The sequence below is a fragment of the Malaclemys terrapin genome, chromosome 9 (genome assembly GCF_027887155.1).
Source record: "Malaclemys terrapin pileata isolate rMalTer1 chromosome 9, rMalTer1.hap1, whole genome shotgun sequence".
NCBI classification, from domain to species: domain Eukaryota; kingdom Metazoa; phylum Chordata; order Testudines; family Emydidae; genus Malaclemys; species Malaclemys terrapin.
Window position 1 is genome coordinate 97583806 of NC_071513.1, and position 22224 is coordinate 97606029.

The window sequence follows — 22224 nt, forward strand, 5'->3', positions numbered from 1 at the left end:
AATGTCATTGCACGATGCGGGTGTGAGCCTATGTGTCATGCTGCAGACCCACTGAGGCACGGCCCCATCATGGCATGTGGAGAGAAAATGCCCTTCTAGGGGAAGCTGGGCCCACTGCAGCCCCAAGTAGAAACGTGCCCTTTCAGCAGGATGATGTGTGGCACTGTACAGGAGCGTGCCTTTGCTGTAACAAGATGGCATTGCTCAAACACTGCTCATGTAATAATAATACCTATTTCTTATATTAGAGAAACAAGGTGGGTGAGGTAATATCTTTTATTGGATCAACAGCTGTTGGTGAGAAAGACAAACTTTTGAGCCACACAGAGCTCTTCTTCAGCTCTGGGAAAGGTACTTCCCAGTGTCACAGCTAAATGCATGGTGCAATCAGGGCCGGCGCTTTCATTTGGGGGGAGGCAATTCGGTGGCGGGGGGTCCTTCCGTGCTCCGGGTCTTTGGCAGCAATTCTGGTGTGGGTCCTTCACTCGCTCCGGGCCCTGCCGCCGAAGTGCCCCAAAGACCGGGAGCGCAGAAGGACCCCCCGCCGCAGAATTGCTGACGACGACCGGGAGCACGGAAAGACCCCCGCCTAGGGTGCCAAAAACCCTGGCGCCGCTCTTGGGTGCAACAGATTGTTTAGCATAAGTAGTTAGCATGTATTCAAAGGGATCATGCAAGGCAGAGTGGTCCGTGAATACCCCTGCAGTCATTGTGCAAAAAAAAAGGGGTAAGTGGGTTACACTTTTGTATATCACAAGATTGTTGTGATATGCCACAATCCGGAGTCTCTGCTCAGGCCATGATTTTTAGCGTCTAGCAGGCACTAATGCTTGTCTCTCTCGCTAACAGAAGTTGGTCCAATAAAAGAAAATTATCTCACCACCTAGTCTCTCTAACCACACTGCATATTTCTATTCTAGCGCTTTTCATCAGTGGCTCTCAAAGCGCTTCACAGTCTTTAATGTATGTATCCCCACAACTGGCTCTGAGGTAGGGAAGCATTATTACCCCCGCTGTACACATGGGGGAGAAGGGCAGGTGTCTCTGCCTTGCCCAGGTCACACACGGTGGAGCTGAGCATTGAACCCCGTGGGTCTCCCACCTCTTTCCCCTTCCCCATGTTACATCATGTACCCCCTCCCCAATGCCCTCATGTAGACGACACGCCTGACAGGGCGGTAGGGTGACCAGACAGCAAATGTGAAAAATCGGGACGGGGGTGGGGGGGTAATAGGAGCCTATATAAGAAAAAGCCCCCAAAATCGGGACTGTCCCTATAAAATCGGGACATCTGGTCACCCTACAGGGCAATAGCAGGCAAGAGACCAAAGCCCCAACACCCGCCCACACCATCTTCGCAACGTCTCCTTCAAGCAAAGACACCAGGGTCCCCTGACCCGCCATATTTAGTCAGCTGGGCGCTATGCGCATGCGCACCGCACGCGCCGACGCTGCCCTCCGCCATGTTGGTTGAAGGCACTCAGGGACCGCGCCTGAGGCCATCCACTCACGTAACGTAGCTGCGTCGCCCTGGCCTAAACCAATCACCCGGCGCCGCGGCGCAATCGCTATGGTTACGTCTCCCCGCACTCTCAGGCGGAACCGGAAGCGGCCCCACCCCCGTATAAAAATAAGCGCGGGTTGGCGGGAGCTGGGTTGGTGCTGCTGGGGTAGGTCCTCTGCCCTGGGCTGGTTACTGGCGTGGGCGAGGGACGCCTCAGAGGGGGGCTGAGCTGGTCGCTTGGGGTGGCCACTTTTCCTGCTGGGAGGGGGATCCCAGGGGCCGCCGCCCCCCTGGGGTGGGTGAGGGGCAGTGGCGGGCCCGGGGCCTGCCCCCCTCCTTGGTGGTGGAGCGGACGCGGAGATGCCTCCTGCCTTCATCCCGTTCACAGCCTCTTCCTCCTGCCCGTCTCCTCAGGGCGTGGGGGGGCTCCGGGGCGCTGTTCTAGGGGTCGTGGTGGGTGGGTGGGGGTGTGTGTGGGGGTGGTGGGTGGGGGTGTGTGTGGGGGTGGTGGGTGTGTGGTGGCTGTGTGGTGGGTGGGGGTGTGTGGTGGCTGGGTGGTGGGTGGTGGGGGGGTGACGAAGTGCCTGGTGCTCTCGCTGCAGGGTGACAAGCAGTAGCTATGCAGGCGTTTCTGAAAGGCCCGTCCTCCATCAGCACCAAAGCGCCAGCCTCCAAGGAGCGAGGGACGGCTGCCGCCGCAGGAGCCAGCGGCGAGGGCAAGAGACTCAAACCCATCCCTTGGGTGGAGAAATAGTAAGAGCTTTTCGGCGGGGGCGGGAGGGGGGGTCTGATTTGCAGCAGCTGCTGGTAGCGAATGGTATCTGCAGGGCTGAGAGTCATTTCCCCCAGAGGGAGTGGGGCTGGAAGGGGCCCCGGCCCCCGAAGTGTGCAGCGTAGGGTGTGTAGCTGCACTAGAGCTGTCGTGTTGAGTATGGAAGAATGTAGCTGTGAGGTATCGGCCCTTGCTTCTGAGAAAAAAGGCCTGGAAAAACGGGGAATCTGTTCTCATTCTTCCACACTCAGTGACCCTCGTGGGAAATCTTCCTCAGTGTAGAACTTAAACGGTGCTTTCCCCCCTCAGTGTTGCAAGTTGAAAATTGAGCCCAGTTCTCTGTGCTTCTCAAATCATCAGAAACTCTTCTGTCCAAATGTAAATTAATAACGAGGTAGAATCAATCTTGCCTACCTGCAAGTGTATGTCTGTGCAATGCTGATGGGAGTAAAAGGTTTTGTCAGTGCCTTTGATACACGGAGCAGTAAGGTGGACGGTGCACATGCACTCATGTTGCTCTTATCATAACTGCATTTTATCAAGATACAAACTATGCAGTGTTTTTTAATAAGGTTTTGCACCAGCCTTCCAAGCAGCAAAGCTGTTCTAGATTCTAAAATGTAGCTGTGCTTCTGAAAGTACTTCTGTGTACAGTATAGATAGACTTCTGTTAGTCTTAAAGGTGCCACACGACCCTCTGTTGCTTAGTATAGATAGACTGGCATCTACCTGAGAAACTGGTTAACTTTAGCATTTTTGTGCAAGATGCTACACCGTTTAGAGGCATTGCACACAGTTGCCCAGTCACTGTCTTACAAAGCTTTTCATAATCCACCCCGAAACCTATAAGGAAAACATTTGTTTTTGGATGAAAGTGATATTGAGAATTTTTAGCAGATACTAAAATGCACTTAACTGTGTTTTCATCTAGTCGTCCGAAGTGTGTGGATGAAGTTGCATTCCAAGAGGAAGTTGTTGCTGTGCTGAAAAAATCCTTAGAGGGAGCTGATGTGAGTGTAACAAAGACATTTAATCAATCATAGCATGTTCAAGACAAAATTCTGATGTTCTCTGCTGCTACAGAACCTAGTTTTATGTGCTGCTGACTTACGAGTATCGTACTCGGAGTAGTTATCAATAGCTTGTTGTAAAATTGGGGGGGCATATCTAGTGGGGTGACAGTTCCCAGCCCCACCATGCACAGGGGAGGTTGCACTCAGAGGCTTGCTGTGTGAAAGGGGTCACCAATCCAAAACGTTTGAGAACTACTGAAGTAGAATATGCTTATAAAATTTGAGGAGATACCAAGCTAGGAGGGGTTGCGAGCACTTTGAAGGATGGATTTAAAATTCAAAATAACATTGACAAATTGAAGAATTGATCTGAATTCAACAAGGAGAAATTCAATAAAGACAAATGCAAAATACTTCACTTAGGAAGGAAAAATCAAATGCACAACTACAAAATGGGGAATATCTGTCTGTGGTAGTACTGCTGAAACGGATCTGGGAATTATAGTGAACCACAAACTGAATATGAAGGTCAATGTGATACAGCTGCAAAAAAGGCTGTTAATAAGCCCCAGAATCCTAACAGGATTGTTGTATGTAAGACACAGGAGGTAATTGTTCTGCTGTACTCCGCATTGGTGAGGCCCCAGCTGGACTCCACAGTTTAGGAATGATGTGGACAAATTGGAAAGAGTCCAGAGGAAAGCAATGAAAATGATAAAAGGTTTAGAAAAGCTGACCTATGAGGAAAGGTTTAAAAACTGGGCATATTTAGTCTTGAGAAGAGAAGACTGAGGGGGGACCTGATAAGTCTTCTGGTATTATAAAGAGGATTGTGATCAATGTTCTCCATGTCCAGTGAAGATAGGACAAGAAGTAATGGGCTTAACTTGCAGCAAGGGAGATTTAGGTTAGATACTAGGAAAAAAAATTCTAATTATGATGGCTTCTTGAGGTCTCTTCCAACCCTATATGTCTATGATTTTGTGTTTCTGACCTTTCCAGCTTTCTAGCAATTCTAAAATCAGCAGCTCTGTGGTGTAACTTGGAAGCGTTACTGATTGGTGCTCTCCCATCAGTTTCTGTCATCATAATCCTACAATAGCTCCTCACTTAACATGGTAGTTATGTTCCTGAGAAATGCGACTTTAAGTGAAACGATGTTAAGCGAATCCAATTTCCCCATAAGAATTAATGTAAATGAGGGGGTTAGGTTCCAGGGAATTTTTTTTCACCAGACAAGACTACACACAGGCACACAGTATAAGTTTTAAACAATTTAACACTGGTATACAGTGATGATGATTGTGAAGCTTGGTTGAGGTGGAGGAGTCAGAGGGTGGGATATTTCCCAGGGAATGCCTTACTGCTAAATGACAAACTAGCAATTGGCTGAGCCCTCAAGGGTTAACTCTCACACTCTACAAGGCAGCAGGAATGGAAGGAGGGGAGACAGCATCGCAGACACCCACCCACCGTGTGTGTTGTGCATTTCCCCTTTAAGTACAGGGCCTTGTTCATTAGATCAGCTTGCTGAGACTGCAGCTGTCGGCAGCAAGCTCCTTCCGTCCTAAGCCCTGTCGTGTCTCCTCCCCCCGCTCTAGGGAAGATGGGGTGAGCAGGGGGAAGGGGGACACCCCGACATTAGCCCCCCTCTTCCTCCTCTCCCCCCCCGCACAGCAAGCAGGAGTCTCAGGGAGCAGCTCCAAGGCAAAGGGCAGGAGCAGTATATGGCAGTGCGGGGAGGGACAGCTGCAATTGCTAGCCTGCTGGGTAGCTGCTGCACAGGGAACTTAGGGGAGCGGGAGCTGATGGGGGCGGGGGGGTGGCTGCTGGTCCACCCTGGTTCCAACCCCCCACCAGCTAGCTGCAATGGGCTGCTCTTCCTGCAAGCATTGGACAAAGCAGGTGGCTGCCAAATGACATTGGAAGGGAGCACAGCACAACTTTAAACGAACATGTTCCCTAATTGATCAGCAACGTAACAAGGAAACAGCGTTAACCGGGATAACTTTAAGTGAGGAGTTACTGTACAAGATTGGAAGAACCTCAGCTACCTTGATGTTCTTACCTAGCTATATTCTGTACTGTTGAACGTTAAACTTTAAAACATTTGCTGCAGAGGGAAAAGCAGTTTACTTTAAAACAAACAAACTTGTATAAATGTACTTCTAGTAATTTTTAATTTATTAGCCTCCCTTAGAAGCATTAAGTGTAGTTTTACTAAAACCACTTAAATAGCAAAGGAAGCTTAAAGGTATTGACATCTTACTGAAGTATAGATCTAGAATAAATTGTGAGAAAAGAGAGCAGTTCTTGAGGGTTTTTTAAAACACAAGTAGTTAAACAGAAGTAACTTGTAAGGTGCTGTGAAGTGTATCCATTTGAATTTGCATGTATGTCGCATTGCTGAGGTTAGCTACAAAACACTGTGAAGTTCTATGTGAACAGTTGCCATTTTTCTTCTACCTGGTGTTTCAGGAAACAAGTAAAAAGAATATGAAAGTACAGCCCCCTGCTGGCTACATGTCTGGGATAGTCTCATCCTCCCCACACAGACAACTTTTTTTCTGCCTCAGTGAAATTCGATAAAGATCACTTAGAATTGAGAGGATAATTTCATTTTTATGATCCACTAATGATTCTTAAATGACTGACCGAGATATTGGTTTGAAGTTGTCTTTTATGATGTGGACATATTCACTAGGAATTACACTGAATAAAATATGTTTTCTGCATTTTTCAAAAAGGTTTTGAATTGTAATGATTTTTCCCTTGGGTGCTACTTCAATTGACAACGTGGAGGGTGAAAGCTTTTATATCCTATTACATTCCCTTTCACTGTCTAGAATTCCATTCTTGGCCAATTTTATAAATATTTCTGAAATGATCAATTTAATCCATGTCACATGTGACATCCTATTTTTTTTTAAATAAATAAATTGTAAACTATTTGTGCTGCTTAATTTGTTTTACAATTGTGTAAAACCAGTGTGATGGACTAAAGAAGTATGTTCTTTAATACACGCCAGTAACTCATACTTTCAGGTGAGTATAGTTAATGCTCTTCAAATCTAGTAGCAATTCTACCATATTCTAGTAAATATACTCAATACAATTGTAATGTTATTTAGGACCTATTAATGTTAATGAGAAATGAAATGCTGTCACTTCTTGTTATAATACTGATACTGCAGTGCATAATGTTACTTAGGTGGTGGGTTGGGCAGTTCTATTTTGAGCAATGCTATTTAAATCCTTTATGGCTTTTTGACCAGCTAGGTTTCTGGGATTATGATCCTAGTACATCAGTGTTGAAAGGCTGAAGTATAACTCCTATTTATAGTTATAGGTTTTATATTTTGTTGTAGTTGCACTGCTTAAAACCAGTAAACCATTAGAGGGCAAAATCATTTAAGTAGCTTTAGTTTCAGAATTAACAAAACTTGGCAATTCTTACTTTGAACTGTTCACTTCTCTAAAATAAACAAAGATATAACACTACAATAAAAGACTCTTCTGAATTATTTAAACCAAAGCCTGAGACTGCTGATCTTTGTTCCAGACTGGATCCCAGTGAATTCCGAGGCATGCCTCTCCAATGACTTTCCTGGCCACGTAAGGCTGTTACTCTCTCCATCCCATGCTGCCAGTCAGTACTGCTATGTGGTGGATACAAGAATAACTAGATCAGGAGTCCTCAAACTTAATGTGGACTGCGTCTAAATAACAAAATGGTTTTGTGGGCCAATTCCCTTTCCATTTGCGTCACATAACATAATCTGTGGTAAAGTTGACTACTTCCCAGATATAATGTGGTTTTTAGGTAATGAGAACTGGCGCCATGTGACTAGCCAGCACTTTATATACCACCAGTGGTCTCTGAGTCCATTTGAGAGCTAAGTCAGACATACCCACCCCCCCTGCAACCTCAATTTATAGTAACATGTAGAGGGCTGAGCCTAACTAGTTGTGGTGCATGCACTTCGTTTCTATCTTCGAGGACTTGAGTAGTTTCTTTGCCATCATTGTAGTGCCTGGCCTGGGTAAGAATGAATAATGTAAGCCATAATATTCTGGCATGCTCAGTGCTGTAACTGGGTCTCTGGAGGCTGCTTATTAGAAGGCTCATCGTAGAGCTGCCAGCCCTTTCAGTTTTCATCTCCTCTTGTCCAGCTCTTTAGAACATGCTGTGTGAGAAACTTTCTGAAACAGACTTAGGGTTTGCATTATGATATGTAGCTGTAACCTTCCCATAATCAGGATAAGATGCCTACAGGTATCATAATTTACCACTGGCAAGTGTTGAGAACTGCGTGGTTGGATCAAGTTACAGTTCTGACAAAAATACTGCCATTAAGTTATATAAAGGATTAGATATACTTTGTAAGGCAGAAGTGTAAATGCTGGTGATGATTTTGATGTGAAATTGAAGCACAGTCTAGAGTATGGATTTAGTGTATTTAAGTGGAATTAGTCAAACTTGGAATCTCATTAAAGCTCTTACTAAAGCCTATTCACAGGACTAGCAGGGAATGGATTAGTGATTTGGGGTCAAGTTATTGTGTACATCTCCAACACAAAGCTCTGCAAAGTGTCTGCCTGCCAATACAGTGCTCTTGTCTAATGTGTCGTCTACTATTTGCTTATGAGAACTAACACTCACGATGTTTCCCCTTCTCAGTACAATCCTAAAACATTCTGGAGGATGTTGACAATTATGGTAGATGATCAAACATATAAAAAGGGTGTTTAGTCTTAAATTTGAGCTAAGCTTAATTACTTAGTATATATTGTGTTTATGTATAACCTCTGGAATCCGTCAAAGGCATAACTTCTAGACAGTGTCCTTTTTAGAGGGGATGAGGGGTTACATGTTTCATGCTCAGTTTTATTTATATATAAAAATTTACTGCATCTTTAAAAAAAGCATTCCCTCCTAAAAAGTTTTAACATATCTGAATTCAACCTATAACATTAGTTGTTTTTCATATACACTGAAGCGCTTGAAGCTTTATATAAATGTCTATATTTAAATACATGGTTTTACTGTGTGCAGATCTATTATCACTACATAGAAGACTTGCTATGTACTTATTTCAGTCTACATAGCCATTAGAAGAGATAAATGACTTTTAATAAATAGGTTTGCCAAATCAGTAAAAGACACCAAATCCTGCTCGGTAGTTGGCAGGAATACTTATTTACCCTGTAAATCTTCATTGCTGCTTTGTATTTTTTTTTGTTTTTTTACTGTTTCCTTTCTATCTGCAGTAGCTTCTATACTTTAATTATGGGAATTTCAAATCTTTCTTTTAACTGTTAAACATTTTAGTTCTGTGGAATAGATTTTTGTTACAAAGCATCTATCTTTTACAAAAAAAATAATGTATTTGGGACTACAAATATCAAGTGTGACTGAGAAGCTCAGCCTTTTGCTGTTTGCTGTGGGCTGGAAGGGACTCTTGTGTTCTAGGGCAAAAAAACCTGCATAAGTGCATAAAACAAGCAGCCCATGGTAGCTACATTCCAGGTAGAGTCATTACAAACATCCCCCATACTGTCATAGTACTGGGCCTCAATCCTGACCTGGAGGCACTGTATCCAAGTACCCCCCTGAGTGAGGGTATCTGTTTTGATAGAACGTGTGTTAGTTCACATGGCCTTATCAATAACAGGGGGTGGCTTGTGTTTTTTTTTTTTGACTGTTACCTACAGTGCCTAATGACTTAGATGGTGAAAGGCTTTGTATAGCACAGCCATCCAGTCCCATTTCTCTCTACGCTTTGTTGGGAGTTCAATAGTAGAGTAAGGGTGAAGTGAAATTTCTATACATTAAATATTTTGAATTAATGACTTGTGCTGTAAATCACCCCTTTTCTGTGACTACAGCTTCCCAATCTCTTGTTTTATGGCCCACCTGGAACAGGAAAGACTTCTACTATTTTGGCATTAGCCAGAGAACTCTATGGGTAAGTTGGAATTTAACTGCATTTATGTAAGTGTTCCAAAAGCTTGCTGTCCTGTGACACTTTTAGTCACTACATGCTCCAGTTTTTGTGGTGTTCTAGTCTATAAGAATCTAATTTTGAATTGAGCCTTCTCTTTGGTGCTTGTGTATTCTAAACTTGTAATTCTTGGTGATAACAGATTTCCCTCCCCACAATATTGCATTTAACACTAAACCACTTAAGTAAAACATCTGATGCTATATTAAGGGAGAGAGCAGGGATGGGAGTTTTTTTGCAGTGATCCACTTCTGTCTTGAAATCCTCCCCACTTTGAAAGATTTTCTGATACCTGTGTACACTTGTCTGTTACACCACTCTGTGTTCACACCAGGGTTTTTCTACTTTCTGATCATGTCATTGGACTCTGACTATGCTCTCTATTGATGAAGCCTCAGTCAGTGCGGTGATTCAAATCATACACCATGCCCCTTTAACAATGGTGAACCTATGTGGCTTCATTTTATTGTTTTCTGATTTAACATTCTGTATAAACCCTAGTGAAACTGAAGATTGTTTTTGTTGTTGTTGTTTTTTTTTAATGTTTAACACAGGTAAAAACAGAAATCCTTAGTATTAAAATGCACTACAAGTTCTAATCTGTAGATCTCAATGCACTTAACAAAAATGGATAAATGTTGTTGTTCTTGCCATTGTACAGCTGGGGAAACTAAGGTGCAGGTTGTGGCTTGCCTGGGAGTCTGAGGTAGAAATAGAACCCACATCTACTGATTCCCAGTCACTGGACCACAGTTGCCTTGCCTTCTCTTCCCCACCCCACCCCACCTTCCCTATCTCATAGGGTGTTGTGAAACTTTTATTGAGCTAAACTCTTAATGGGGTGACTATGAGAAAGATCTGAGGGTGGGGAAGAGGAGGCGGGTAATTGCTTTTGAACGTTTTTTTTAAAACTTGTGATACAGCAGATAATGTGGCATGTTCTTTTTCCTTAAATCCTGTGTACATTGATTCCTTTTTGTGGCTCTTGTGTGATTAGATGATTTTTTTTTTTTTTTTTTTGAAAGGGTTATAACTAAAATAAGAGGCTTGGCTGACCTGCGTTCAAATCTAATGCCACAGGAATCTTAACTACACCTCTACTTCGATATAACGCTGTCCTCGGGAGCCAAAAAATCTTACTGCATTATAGGTGAAAACGCATTATATCGAACTTGCTTTGATCCACCGGAGTGTGCAGCCCCCCCCGAGCACTGCTTTACCGCGTTATATCGGGTCGGGTTATATTGGGGTAGAGGTGTAGTTGAATTCTTGTGAGTTAAATAGCATCTTTTGTTCTTCTTTTTACTTATCCAAATTCCACGGTGTAGGAGGAGAAAGAACTACCAATAATCTAAGTTAACACTAGGAAGAAAACTCCTAATTAGTATTCAAATTCTTTCTGAAGCATAGATGTTTCAGGTTCTGAAACCTTACAACTGTTAATCTTTCTTGGCTAAAGTGGCCTGCTTTGACTGATGTCCTGTTTTAGCTGCACTTTTTGTATCAAATTAAATCTTCTAGCAGCATAGCTCCTGGAAGCACGACAGCTGCAGAGCACTGTTGATGGCTGCAACAGAGGATTTTACAAGTTACTGTACAATGTGATTTACAGAATATTTGTGCAAATAGACATAGCACCGAAAAATCAAGTGTCCTTGACCTTGAATGCTCGCTCAATGTTTTTTGCCTGGAGCAGCAGTGTGACTTCATGTTTCAGTTTTTCCATAGTCTAGGGGACAAGGTTCTTGGTATAAATAGGGCTTCTGTTTTCAGATTTTTGGGGTTTATTAGCAATTTGAGTTTTATGTAGATGTCCAGAAAGCACAGATTTTGGGGCTCTTTGTATATTCTGTAACAAACAATCTTTGTAATGATTCCTAGTGTGTTTTAACGTATTACTGTTTCAAACACTGTTATTTTGAAGCACACTAGGGAACCTTTAGTGCGCACCAGCAGGGTCTACACAGACCAATTAATGCACAACATACTAGTGTGCTTTAGAAATCACAACCCCAGTCCTCATTAATGCTGCATGTTGATGAGACCTTATATACAAGTGACCATTTCAGATACTTTTTGGTGTTTACTGTGTAAACACAGATTTCATTTTTTGTATGGGGGGGGAGTTTATTGGTGTGTGTTAAAACTGAAAACCAGAAGCCCTCGGTATAAACTAGATTATGGAATTCTAGACCTTTGCAGGACCAGAATTTTAATGAACTCTTAACATATACTCTGCTGTTAGCAAGATAGTTACTGTAAAGCAGCATTAATAAGAATGCTACTACAGATTAAAATCCTCACAAACCTGAATGATTCCCGGGGAACTTGTAGATTCTAATGCCAGAAGAGACCACTGTGATCATCTAGTCTGACCTGGGTAACACAGTCCATAGAACTTCTTCCCCAAAATAATTGTTAGAGCATACTTTTTAGAAGAACATCCAATCTTAATTTTAAACTTGTCAGTGATGGAGAATCCACCACAACCCTTGGTAAATTGTTTCAGTGATTAATTACTCTCACCATTAAAAATATTTACCTTATTTCCAGTCTGAATTTGTCTTGCTTCAACTTCCAGCCATTAAATTGTGTTATACCTTTCTTTGCTGGATTGAAGAGCCTATTATTAAATATTCCCCATGTAGATGCTTAGAGACTGTAATCGAGTCACTTGCTTGTTAATAAGGCATTACAAGAGTTAGCGGCTCATGCAACATGTTTTGAACTCTTCACAGACCCGAATTGTTCCGACAGAGAGTTCTTGAGTTAAATGCTTCTGATGAACGTGGAATACAAGTGATTCGAGAGAAAGTGAAGACATTTGCTCAGCTAACTGTGTCTGGAAGTCGTTCAGAGTAAGCAAGAGATTAAAGCCAACTATCTGATGGATTGTATTTCTCAATGAAGTGTGTCAGATTTATTTAGGTTAATTTTAATTGCAGACTTAAGCTTTGAGTCACTATAGAATAACTGAAATTAGAGCAAAACTGCAGGCCAAAGGGTCTTCCCCCTTGATACCCATGTGCAACTTGCCCTAAAGTCACTGGGGAGAATTTGTATGGAGAGATTATAGATTTGGTAATTCAGTGTATGTGACAGCAAATGTTGAATGAGTGAATAACTAGTGTAGGAACAAATTTTATAGTTTGTGATTTTTTTTAATCACAATGTATCTCAGACAAAAACTGTCAGTTGATAATTAGTTAAGGAGATTCTTCTGCTCCCGCATTCATATGGGCCTCTCCCTAGCCCCAGAGTGTGTGATTAACTAGAGGTAACAGAAGCCCAAGACTAGCTGGAAGGAGAAATCATCCCATATCATGTACTGAGATAAGCCTGCCATTGTAATCTGTAAATTTTAGAAGATTCCCATAGGGATTAAGGAAGCCTGCAAAAGAAGGAATTGCATAAACTATTATAGGAAGCAATTGAAAACATGAATAAGAATTTCAGCCGAGGAATCTTGCAGTGTTCTCAAGTGTCAGGCCTGGAGATCAGAAAGTATTTGTGAAAATATTAATCGCCCCTCCTTATAACTGCTAGACCTTTGGCAAATGGTAGATAAGCGAAAGGTAATACATACCACTTTACATCTGCTCGTCTAATATTACCTATCGATAGTAGTAGTACTGTGCAACAAGCTTTGACTTTTAAATATTAATGCACATTATACTTGAAAACAATGAACTCCGTTTTAATTGGATGATGGGCATTTATTTTTGTAGTGGTAAGGTTTGTCCTCCTTTTAAGATTGTGATCCTGGATGAAGCAGACTCCATGACTTCAGCCGCTCAGGCAGCCTTGAGACGCACTATGGAGAAAGAATCTAAAACTACACGCTTCTGCCTTCTTTGTAATTACATCAGCAGGTTTGTGTGGTTTTCTTTGCCTTCCCAGGTTTTGTCTCTACTACTGCAAACCTTTCTATTTAACTTATAGTTTGAGAGGAGTTAGCTCTCCAGCTGTGGAAATACAAGATCTAACAAATCTGAAGGGTTTAATCTGTAATTCACTTTTTTATCACTAAGGTGTTGTAATTTGAAACTCTATTTTGCTTTACTGCTGTAGTAATCTACGCTGATAGAACTCCTCAGGAATCTCTGCACAGACTCATCAATATCTTTTCCTTCCTCCTTTCTTCTAGGATAATTGAACCCTTAACATCTCGATGCTCCAAATTCCGTTTCAAGCCCCTGACTGATAAAATCCAACAGCAGAGACTATGGGCTGTTTCTGAAAAGGAAAATGTGAAAGTTAGCAATGAGGTAGCTTTATGGTCACTGTATAGATTCATTGCTTTATTGAGTGCATAATTACATTGCAGTGAAAGGAGTAAATAGGCACTACCCATGCCCGTTCTGCTTGGTTATAGCTATTACTAAACATAGTACATGAGCTAATTTTAGTATTATCCTACTACACACAGGGGGGTAAAGTTTCAATGACCAAGGCCAGAGAAAAGTCTGTCAGAACAAGGATTAGAACAGTCTGAGTTTCTGGCTCTATGCTCAGTCCACTAAAGTGAAGCTGTATTACAACCTAAAATGGTCACTATCAATATGAAGTTGTTGTGTTAATTTTAAATAGAAAATACAGGATGAATGCGTATTGATGAATACATCCTGGATTTCACTTCTGACTATTCAAGCTTTGTGTTTCCCATGTGAATTTTTTATACAAGCTAACATAGGTAACATCCAAAGAATTACTACTACTCTTATCTGACCTATAGCTCCACTATACTTGGTTTAGAAACCTTCGTAAATTTGCTTCAAAATGAAAACCCTCCGAATTCACTTAAATTCATGCAGAACTATAGTTTTAGAATATCAAGAACAAATTACCTGGTATAATGAGCACTTTCCTTAACACTAGTTTTCTGCTCAAGCTGACTCTACAGCCAGCTGATGTCATGCTTGTTACATCCTGGTATTGAAGCAAATGTTGGTTAAGGTGAACATATGTCTGGAATAGATACTGGATTTGATTTGACTACTCTGGGGGAGTGTGTGCAGCAGGGAATATGCTCCAACAAATGCAAGTGAAGACTAAACCTTACTGTTGTGCCCAGGAGTAAGCATTAGGTATAATTCTTTGCACTGAGTGGAAAATTCAGTTTTCTTGTGCAGCAGCTCTCTTAACTTGAGACAGATGGTTAAAAAGGGGATAGGGCATGGGAGGAGACTAGTCTGAGACATGTGTTAAGCATAATCCCTACCATGTGTTTAATTGTCCATTTCCCTCTTTGGCCTCACTTCAGCTACAAGACAGGAGTAACTTGCAAGGTGCTCAGTCCTCTATTCATTAATACAAGATCAGGTTTTCCTGATTGCTTTCTACTGTAAGCTTGTAGACACAGCATTCTGCTTACCTTACGTGCGAAGTGCAGGATCAATCCTACAGTGCATCTTTGTTACACTGCATTTATATTAGAAGCTGTATCACATACATCTCTGATATTTATATGAAATGTTAAAGGTTGCTTTGTGACTTCCTGCATACTACTTTCTGTCTGCAGCCCTGGGCGTCACATGATATTTTTTTAATCACTTTTGCCCACAAAGTGTACTTGATTTTTAACTATTAAAATATAATTTGTCACTTTTCTCACTATTCCTCAGGCAATGTCTTGTCTTGTTCAAGTGTCAGAAGGAGACTTAAGAAAAGCAATCACATTTCTTCAAAGTGCTACTCGATTAACAGGTGGGAAAGAGATCACAGAGAAGGTTGTCACCGAAATTGCAGGGGTAGGCTATCATAATGATACATGGTTTTGTTTAGTTTTTCCTGTGACAGTGTGGTTATGGTCAGAAAAGTGACTATGTAAACTTGTTGATTTCAGTAATTGATTTTACTCCTTTGTCCCTTACATAAGATTCCACACTTAATATGCAAAATTAATTTAATTATGAAGAATGTTGCAAAATTCTTAGTCTACAGTTGTCAAATAAGTACCTGCATTTAGTGGTAACTTCAGGGATATTGTGCAAACAGAAAAATTAAGTATTTTTCACTTAAGTGTTATATTACCTTTAGATTATTAAAACTGAATTTTAAAATACAAATTACTTTAATCAATTATGCACTTTATTTTTTGCACATCATTTAGGTTGGGCATTTGAACTAATAATTGCACTTTCAGGTTCTCATGCAGTAGCACAGTGCTGCAAAGTTTGGTTTGGAAATACTGCAGGGGAATGGCTCAAAGAACCATTCTAGTTCTTGTTTAACTTACACAAGCTGACAGTGTCCCTGTAAGTACCTGTGTGGCTTTTGCTCTGTAGCAATTTATTTCTCTAGGATAACTAGCTAGGTAATGCTGACAGGAACAGTAGAAACTTGAGGGAAGACCAGCTTACTTAAATTTGAGTATGAAAGTGTTGCTATGGCAAAATGACACATCTCCTCAAGCAAGGAATCTTAGAATAAGAGCGGAGAGGAGCTGAGATATTCATATTGGACACTTAGTATTTGTGTTATATGTGCTACCCTCCTAGCACAATTTCACTAACCCTTCTGGAGCCATGCATTTTTGTCTTTTGAGAGGAAGGGAACAGAACTGCTTTCTGTGCATGTTTTTCAAGTCGTGTTTAAATAAATCTTTTTTCCCTCCGGTCAAGTTCATAGAAGATAATTAGTTTTTTGTGTCTCCAGCTATGCAAAAATGGCTGAACTTTCACTTTCAACTTCCACTTTCAAAATAACAGCCAGTTGAAATTGATGGTAGGGGAAAACCCTCCAATTAATGTTTGTGCTCCTGTAAGCATAAAGCTTCAGTTTCAACATAATCTGCTAAAAATCAGAGGAACCTAATTTGCATCTAAGTAATATATTTAAGATCTTGTTCAGATGTTAGTTGCAGACTAGTACTGGAGACTTCCAAAGAAATTCCATTAGTGAAGAAAAAAGTGTGCAGTTTCAGTCTGCAGGAATAATGTGTCCAAAGGAAAAGCTAACAGTGCTTTCTGAGTTAAATGACTTAATCTGTTGTAACAGTTCTCCTCTCTTCTGATTTGCTGATTGATCATCTGGTTGCTTCTGGCTAATTTTAATTGTTTTTCACACATCCATGCTGATTAACACGGTAGAAACTAATTTGCTGTTCTGCTAGACCATAGGACCCTAGAAAAATGTATAAAGACTGATCCATTTGTTAATAAGTGCTCCACGTAGTCACACTAAAATATCAACATATGATCTTAATATCAAACCTATTTGTTCTCTCAACCTTTGCCTGAGAGATGCTGGTGGGGGTGGGGAAACATTTCTTCTATGTAAGAACAGTTCTGGTAACTAGCTGTAGCATTGTTTGAGTCTCTACTTACTGTTCTGGTGGTGACCTTGGGTCATGGCTTAGTCAGCTGTTAACTTTTAAACTTTTTAAGCTGTAAATGCACCCAGAGACCTGGACAGTATGTGCATGCTTTGTATGTGTCACTTCTGTTGTAGGTTGTCCCTAAGGAAACAATTGATGGACTGCTATCTGCCTGTCAAAGTGGCTCTTTTGAAAAACTGGAAACTGTAGTTAAGGTAGGGTTGCTCGCATGTTTTCTCTCATTCTGTAGTGTGAATTCAAAACCATTTAAGTGTGGGGTTTTGGTTTTAAAATGATGTGCTGTTGGCTCTGAGTTAGCTGTAGAGGGTAAACTTTAATAAAAGCACTCCTGTTAGCAGGTTGAAATTGAAGACTATTTGCTGAGGCCAATTATGGTGCAAATGTAATACAAGCTTCCTGACATTAGTCAGTCCAGTGACCTAAGCCTTGATCTGAAGTAGAGCACTTTTTTAAAGTGACAAGAAATCTTTCCCTGCTAACTTGACTATGGACTTCTCCTGAGTTAAACTGACAATATATGAAGGTGTCCTGCTCAGTTGTGGAGAATAAGAATTTTTGTGAGGCAAACTCAGCTCTTCTTGGATCTCCTGTGAGACCACTGTCTGCTGAAGATCGTGTACCCAAAAAGGGTAATGGTCTGAAGTGTCCCTAGCCTTTGTTTACCAGAAGCTGGAAATGGGTGACAGGGGATAGATTACTTGTTCTGTTCATTCCCTCTGAAGCACCTGGTGTTGGCCACTGTTGGAAGACAGGATACTGGGCTAGATGGACCTTTGGTCTGACCCAGTATGGCCATTCTGAAATCTGACTTCAGCAAATTCATCTTCTGCTGATTGCCACAAACACTTTTTAGACATCACTATCCCATTCACATCTTCTAGAAATTGTATTTAGTGTGTACCGCAAGAATTGCTGGTGTAAATGTCTAATCTATGGAGAGTACCTTCAGTGTTTCATTTTCTCTATGGAACGCTATGGGTAAGCCTAGCTGGCAAACTGCAGTGAATGCACTAGAATACACTTCACTAGAAGAAAAAACAAACTCTCTGTATATAGGTTAAGATAAAAAATAAATCTCACTCTGCTAGGTCATGTATTTTTAAAGTAGATCTTAGTTCCTCAGCCCTTTGAGGTAGAAGTCACATTTAAAGGGGGCCCCATCACTAGGCAGTCCATGATCGAGGGAGGGTGTGTCATAGGAATAGCAGGAGTATGACAGGGGAGGGGGTCCCCTTTTCTCTTTATTATGCATCTCCTTAATAGACTTCACAGCTTCGAAGTGGTCTTAATGATTTGATAGTGTCACTTTAAATGATACTCGTCCCCACCCTCATGTCGTCTACTACTACTACTTAAAAGCTTTCAATTCAGACTAATGCTACCTTGTTTCCATTCCTCCTTTCCCGTTACAGAATCTGATAAATGAAGGGTATGCTGCTGCTCAGCTTGTAAACCAGCTTCATGATGATCTTGTTGAGAGAGAGGATCTCACTGACAAGCAGAAATCTATTATTGCAGAGAAACTTGCTGTAAGTCTCCATTAACTTGATTTCATCTATTAGTGCAGCAGTTAACTAGGACTGGTACTTCTACCCAGGCTTCCTTTCCCCCGCCCATCCCCAAAACTACTTAACTCTGGGTTGATCCTGTGTGCACCACAGCTGTTTGCGTCTCATTCAGTATCATGTTCTACATGTATACGGTCAGCCTGGAGCTTACCAAATTGCATTAGGCTGAAAAGGAGTTGAGGTGCTGGTTGATGTCGATGAATTCTTAATTTGGTCAAATTGGTACATTTCCCTAAAAAGTTTAGGGTGTTTAGATGCATTGAGAGGACATAAACGTGCAAGTTAAGTAGCCATCTCTATAGGAATGTAAATGAACAGGAGACTTTCCTGTGTTATGGCAACTTGAGATATCTTGTGCCCCTTCTTGATTATAAAAAGGCTAAACTACTTCTCATGAGACAAATATTGAGCTAATCATTTCTTCAAATATACCTCTTGAGAAATCCCCAAATAGAGATTTCTCTCTACAGTAGATAAATGAGAAGAGACCAAGGTAAAGGATGTCCTTTAAACTTTCTGTTGATTTGGACCGAATGCCTCTTCCCTTGGGTTGATTAACTCCTATGTCAGTTCCCCAGAAACTACATAAGTTGTGGCTTGCTCTCTTGCCTAACAGGGAGCCCTGCATGGGTTCGTGGCTGTGCAGCAGCCTATTGAGTGCCATGCAGGCGTTCAGGGAACCCGCCTGGCCAGGACTTGCCGCGGCTGGGGGAGGGGTGCCCCTCCCCTGGCCCCAAATCAGCCCTGGCCTGGACCTGCTGGGGAAGGGGCACCTATCCTGCAGCTCCAGCTCTCCCCACCAGCCCAGGTGCTGTTGCAGGGGGAGAGAGCTGGGGGGAGTTCTCTCTCCACTGTAGCCCCAAGGCAGCCTAAACCCCAAACCCCTCATCCCTGGCCCCACCCCAGAGCCCACACCCCCAGCTGGTGACCTCACATCCCTGCACCCCAACCCTCTGCCCCAGCCCTGAGCCCCCTTCCACACTCCAAACCCCTCGGCCCCACCCCCACCACATGAATTTTGTTATGTGCATCAATATGGAGGTGATGTATCATAACAAAATTGGTGCACATAACAAGATTCATTCCACACGTGTGGGAAAAATTAGAGGGAACACTGGTTCAAAGTTCTGTGTTCCCCTTGCTATAGTTTATGATGATGCACCTCTGGCGGTGTGGGAATGGGAACCCCAGAATCTGAATTTGAGTTGTAGTAAGGGCCTTTTTGTTAACTTTTTAAAAAGCTCTTTGCTGTAAGAGGGAGAAAAATTGCTGAGGTTCTTGGCATCTTCCACCACAGATCTCAAATCTTTACAAATTATCAGTAGTGTTGAGAAACTTATCTTTTAGAGTGTCAGAGGGGTAGCCGTGTTAGTCTGGATCTGTAAAAAGCAACAGAGGGTCCTGTGGCACCTTTAAGACTAACAGATGTATTGGAGCATAAGTTTTCGTGGGTGAATGCCTACTTCCTCTGTCTGCCCACTGTTGCGTACATGATGGGATAGTGCAGGAAACACAGGTGTAGCTCCACTTCAAGCTACAAATCTTCACATTCATGAATTTCAGTAGAAATGCCAGTTCTCAGTGGGAAAACTTACCTGACTTTTTGCATAGCTACTGCCGCTCCGAACTTGGTGTCAAAGCACTGAAAACCTCCATCCAATTTTAAAGGGATTGTTTATAACTTGTGTCTCTGTTTGCAGGAGGTAGACAAATGCTTGACAGATGGTGCAGATGAGTACTTGCAATTGATCAGTCTCTGTGCCGTTGTGATGCAGCAGCTAACTCAGAATGGCTAGTTCTTCAGGGAGAAATTGTGCCAGCTGAATTTCTCAGTTCTGATCTTCAGATTGCTTTATTGCTGTTACTGCTCTCTCAAAACAGCAATCTGTACATTTATTTTTGTGGTTTTGTAGTAATAGACTGCCAAACAACTGAAAAACTCATTCTAGGAACTGAACACTTGCTATTTTGACATAATCAATGCTTCACACTTGTAGCTACACCTCACAATTCAGAGGGCTTGAAAGAAACAGTTGGATGAAGAATGAGCAGGGGCTGGATGCCACTAATTGAGCTCAAGTACTTGCTGTCATTTCATAGTGGTGGGGGTCTTGGAAATTAAAAAAAACCCAAAACTTTCAAAATATGGTGTGTGGAGTGTTTGTACAGTGTTTGGAAGATAGTACATCAAAGTGCAGATTTCTAACTCATCATAGCAGCTAAAGATGCTGTAGGGTATTAATTACATCAGTCACTTCATTATACACTTGACTGGTGGGGTGCTGGTTTGACACACCACTATGCAAACTCCTTAAATGTTACTTAAACTGTTTACCAATAGTGACAGAAATGAAAGTCTTAAATACAATGTTTAGTTTTAACCTGTATTGAGAAGACAACTGCCCCCTTTAATTTTTTTTAAACAAATGTGTTGTATATGGGTGTGTAAACCCTGCACCCTGAGGAAAGGAGTAGATGCCCCTTTAATAGAGTTGAAGAGAGACCTAACACTTGAAAACATAACTCTGTGGGGTGAAATTATACATTTTCGTGTATAAAATACTTTTAATATTAAAATCTCTAACCCTCATGAACTCCTTACATGCTTCTTTGTTACGTGTTTAATTTGAGGCTACCCAAAAGTACCATACATACATACATACACCGTGGTTCTCAAACTATTTTGTGGACTACTTGAAAATTGCTGAGGGTCTTGGTGGACCACTTCATGATCTTTCCAAATGTTTTGTGCCATTAGCTAACTCTTGAAAAGCGCTTTGGATAAAGGTACTATATTAAAAAAAGTAATGTTTTTTGTTCTACAAATAAAGGCACACAACTCGTATTTTAATATCTGTAGTCTTACATTTCTAATGGGACGGATGTGCCTTCTCTCCCCTGCTGCAGCAGCGCTGGGGTTGGGAAGGAGGGGGGTTTTTCCCCTGCCACAGAGCTGAGGCTGGGAAGGAGGGGGTGGGGGGATCTCTCCCTGGCAGCCACAGCCCTTAAGCTGGGGGAAGTTGCATCTTTTTCTGGCTGCTGCAGCCCTGCACATCCCAAATTCCCCCCACCCTGTCTTCTCACCCCACTGCCCCCTCCCAGGCCACCACCTCACACCTGAGCGGCTCCACTCATTAGGTGGGTGGCCCTTCATTCTTAGTGCAGCTGCCCAAGTGTGCACCTTAGAGGGAACTATCTGCAGACCACCTGAATGGAGCTCATGGATAGGGTGACCAGATGTCCTGTTTTTAAAGGGGCAGTCCTGTTTTGGGGACTTTTTTTAATATAGGCGCCTATTACCCTCCTCCCACCCCGTGTCCCGTTCTTTCACAGTTGCAATCTGGTAACCCTACTCATGGACCACTGGTGGTCCACGGACCACAGTTTGAGAACTTCTGGTCTATACGAATACCCTTTTTTTAAAAAATCAAATGAAAGCTTTTCCTTAAGTGTACCTAGCAAGTGCATTGGGGTGTAAACTTAAGTCTTTCAATAGTGTACAAAATTAATTCTGGTGGAGTATGGGCTGGATATTTAAAAGTATGTCAGTACCTAAAGATGCAGCTAGGTGCCTACTAGGATTTTCAGAAATGTCTGGCTCCCATAAAACCTTCCAACCTCAGACTATTTTCAATTTTGAGAGTAAAATTTCATTGCTACACTACTTTTACATGTAGAATCCCTCCATATTTTGATTTCAGGAGTCAGTCAGATAGGGTAAACTAGAAGCTTAAAATAAGAGCCTAATTTGTCTTCAGTCATCATAGAATATCGGGGTTGGAAAGGATCTCAGGAGATCATCTACTCCAACTCCCTGCTCAAAGCAGAACCAATCCCCACCTAAATCATCCTAGCCAGGGCTTCATCAAGCCTGACCTTAAAAACTCCTAAGGAAGGAGATTCCACCACCTCCCTAGGTAATCCATTCCAGTGCTTCACCACCCTCCTAGTGAAAAAGTTTTTCCTAATATCCAACCTAACCCTCCCCCGCTGCAACTTGAGACCATTATTTCTTGTTCTGTC

At 42.0% G+C, this 22224-nt stretch overlaps 1 protein-coding gene across 1 annotated transcript; it reads left to right on the plus strand.

Moving 5' to 3' along the window:
- The first annotated feature begins 1602 nt into the window (after window positions 1-1602).
- Window positions 1603-20446, plus strand: RFC4 (replication factor C subunit 4). The gene is made up of 11 exons (XM_054040742.1): window positions 1603-1670; window positions 2107-2257; window positions 3208-3286; window positions 9179-9258; window positions 12033-12152; window positions 13023-13166; window positions 13442-13562; window positions 14919-15044; window positions 16747-16827; window positions 18046-18162; window positions 19902-20446. The coding sequence occupies exons 2-11, from the start codon at window positions 2124-2126 to the stop codon at window positions 19995-19997; spliced, it is 1098 nt and encodes a 365-aa protein (XP_053896717.1). The 5' UTR covers window positions 1603-1670; window positions 2107-2123; the 3' UTR covers window positions 19998-20446.
- The last annotated feature ends 1778 nt before the right edge of the window (window positions 20447-22224 follow it).

Coding starts and splice junctions, on each gene's coding strand:
- RFC4 (XM_054040742.1), top strand. CDS start 2,124: ATGCAGGCGTTTCTGAAAGGCCCGTCCTCCATCAGCACCAAAGCGCCA. Junction 2,258..3,207: donor ATCCCTTGGGTGGAGAAATA/GTAAGAGCTTTT, acceptor GTTTTCATCTAG/TCGTCCGAAGTGTGTGGATG. Junction 18,163..19,901: donor TTATTGCAGAGAAACTTGCT/GTAAGTCTCCAT, acceptor CTCTGTTTGCAG/GAGGTAGACAAATGCTTGAC.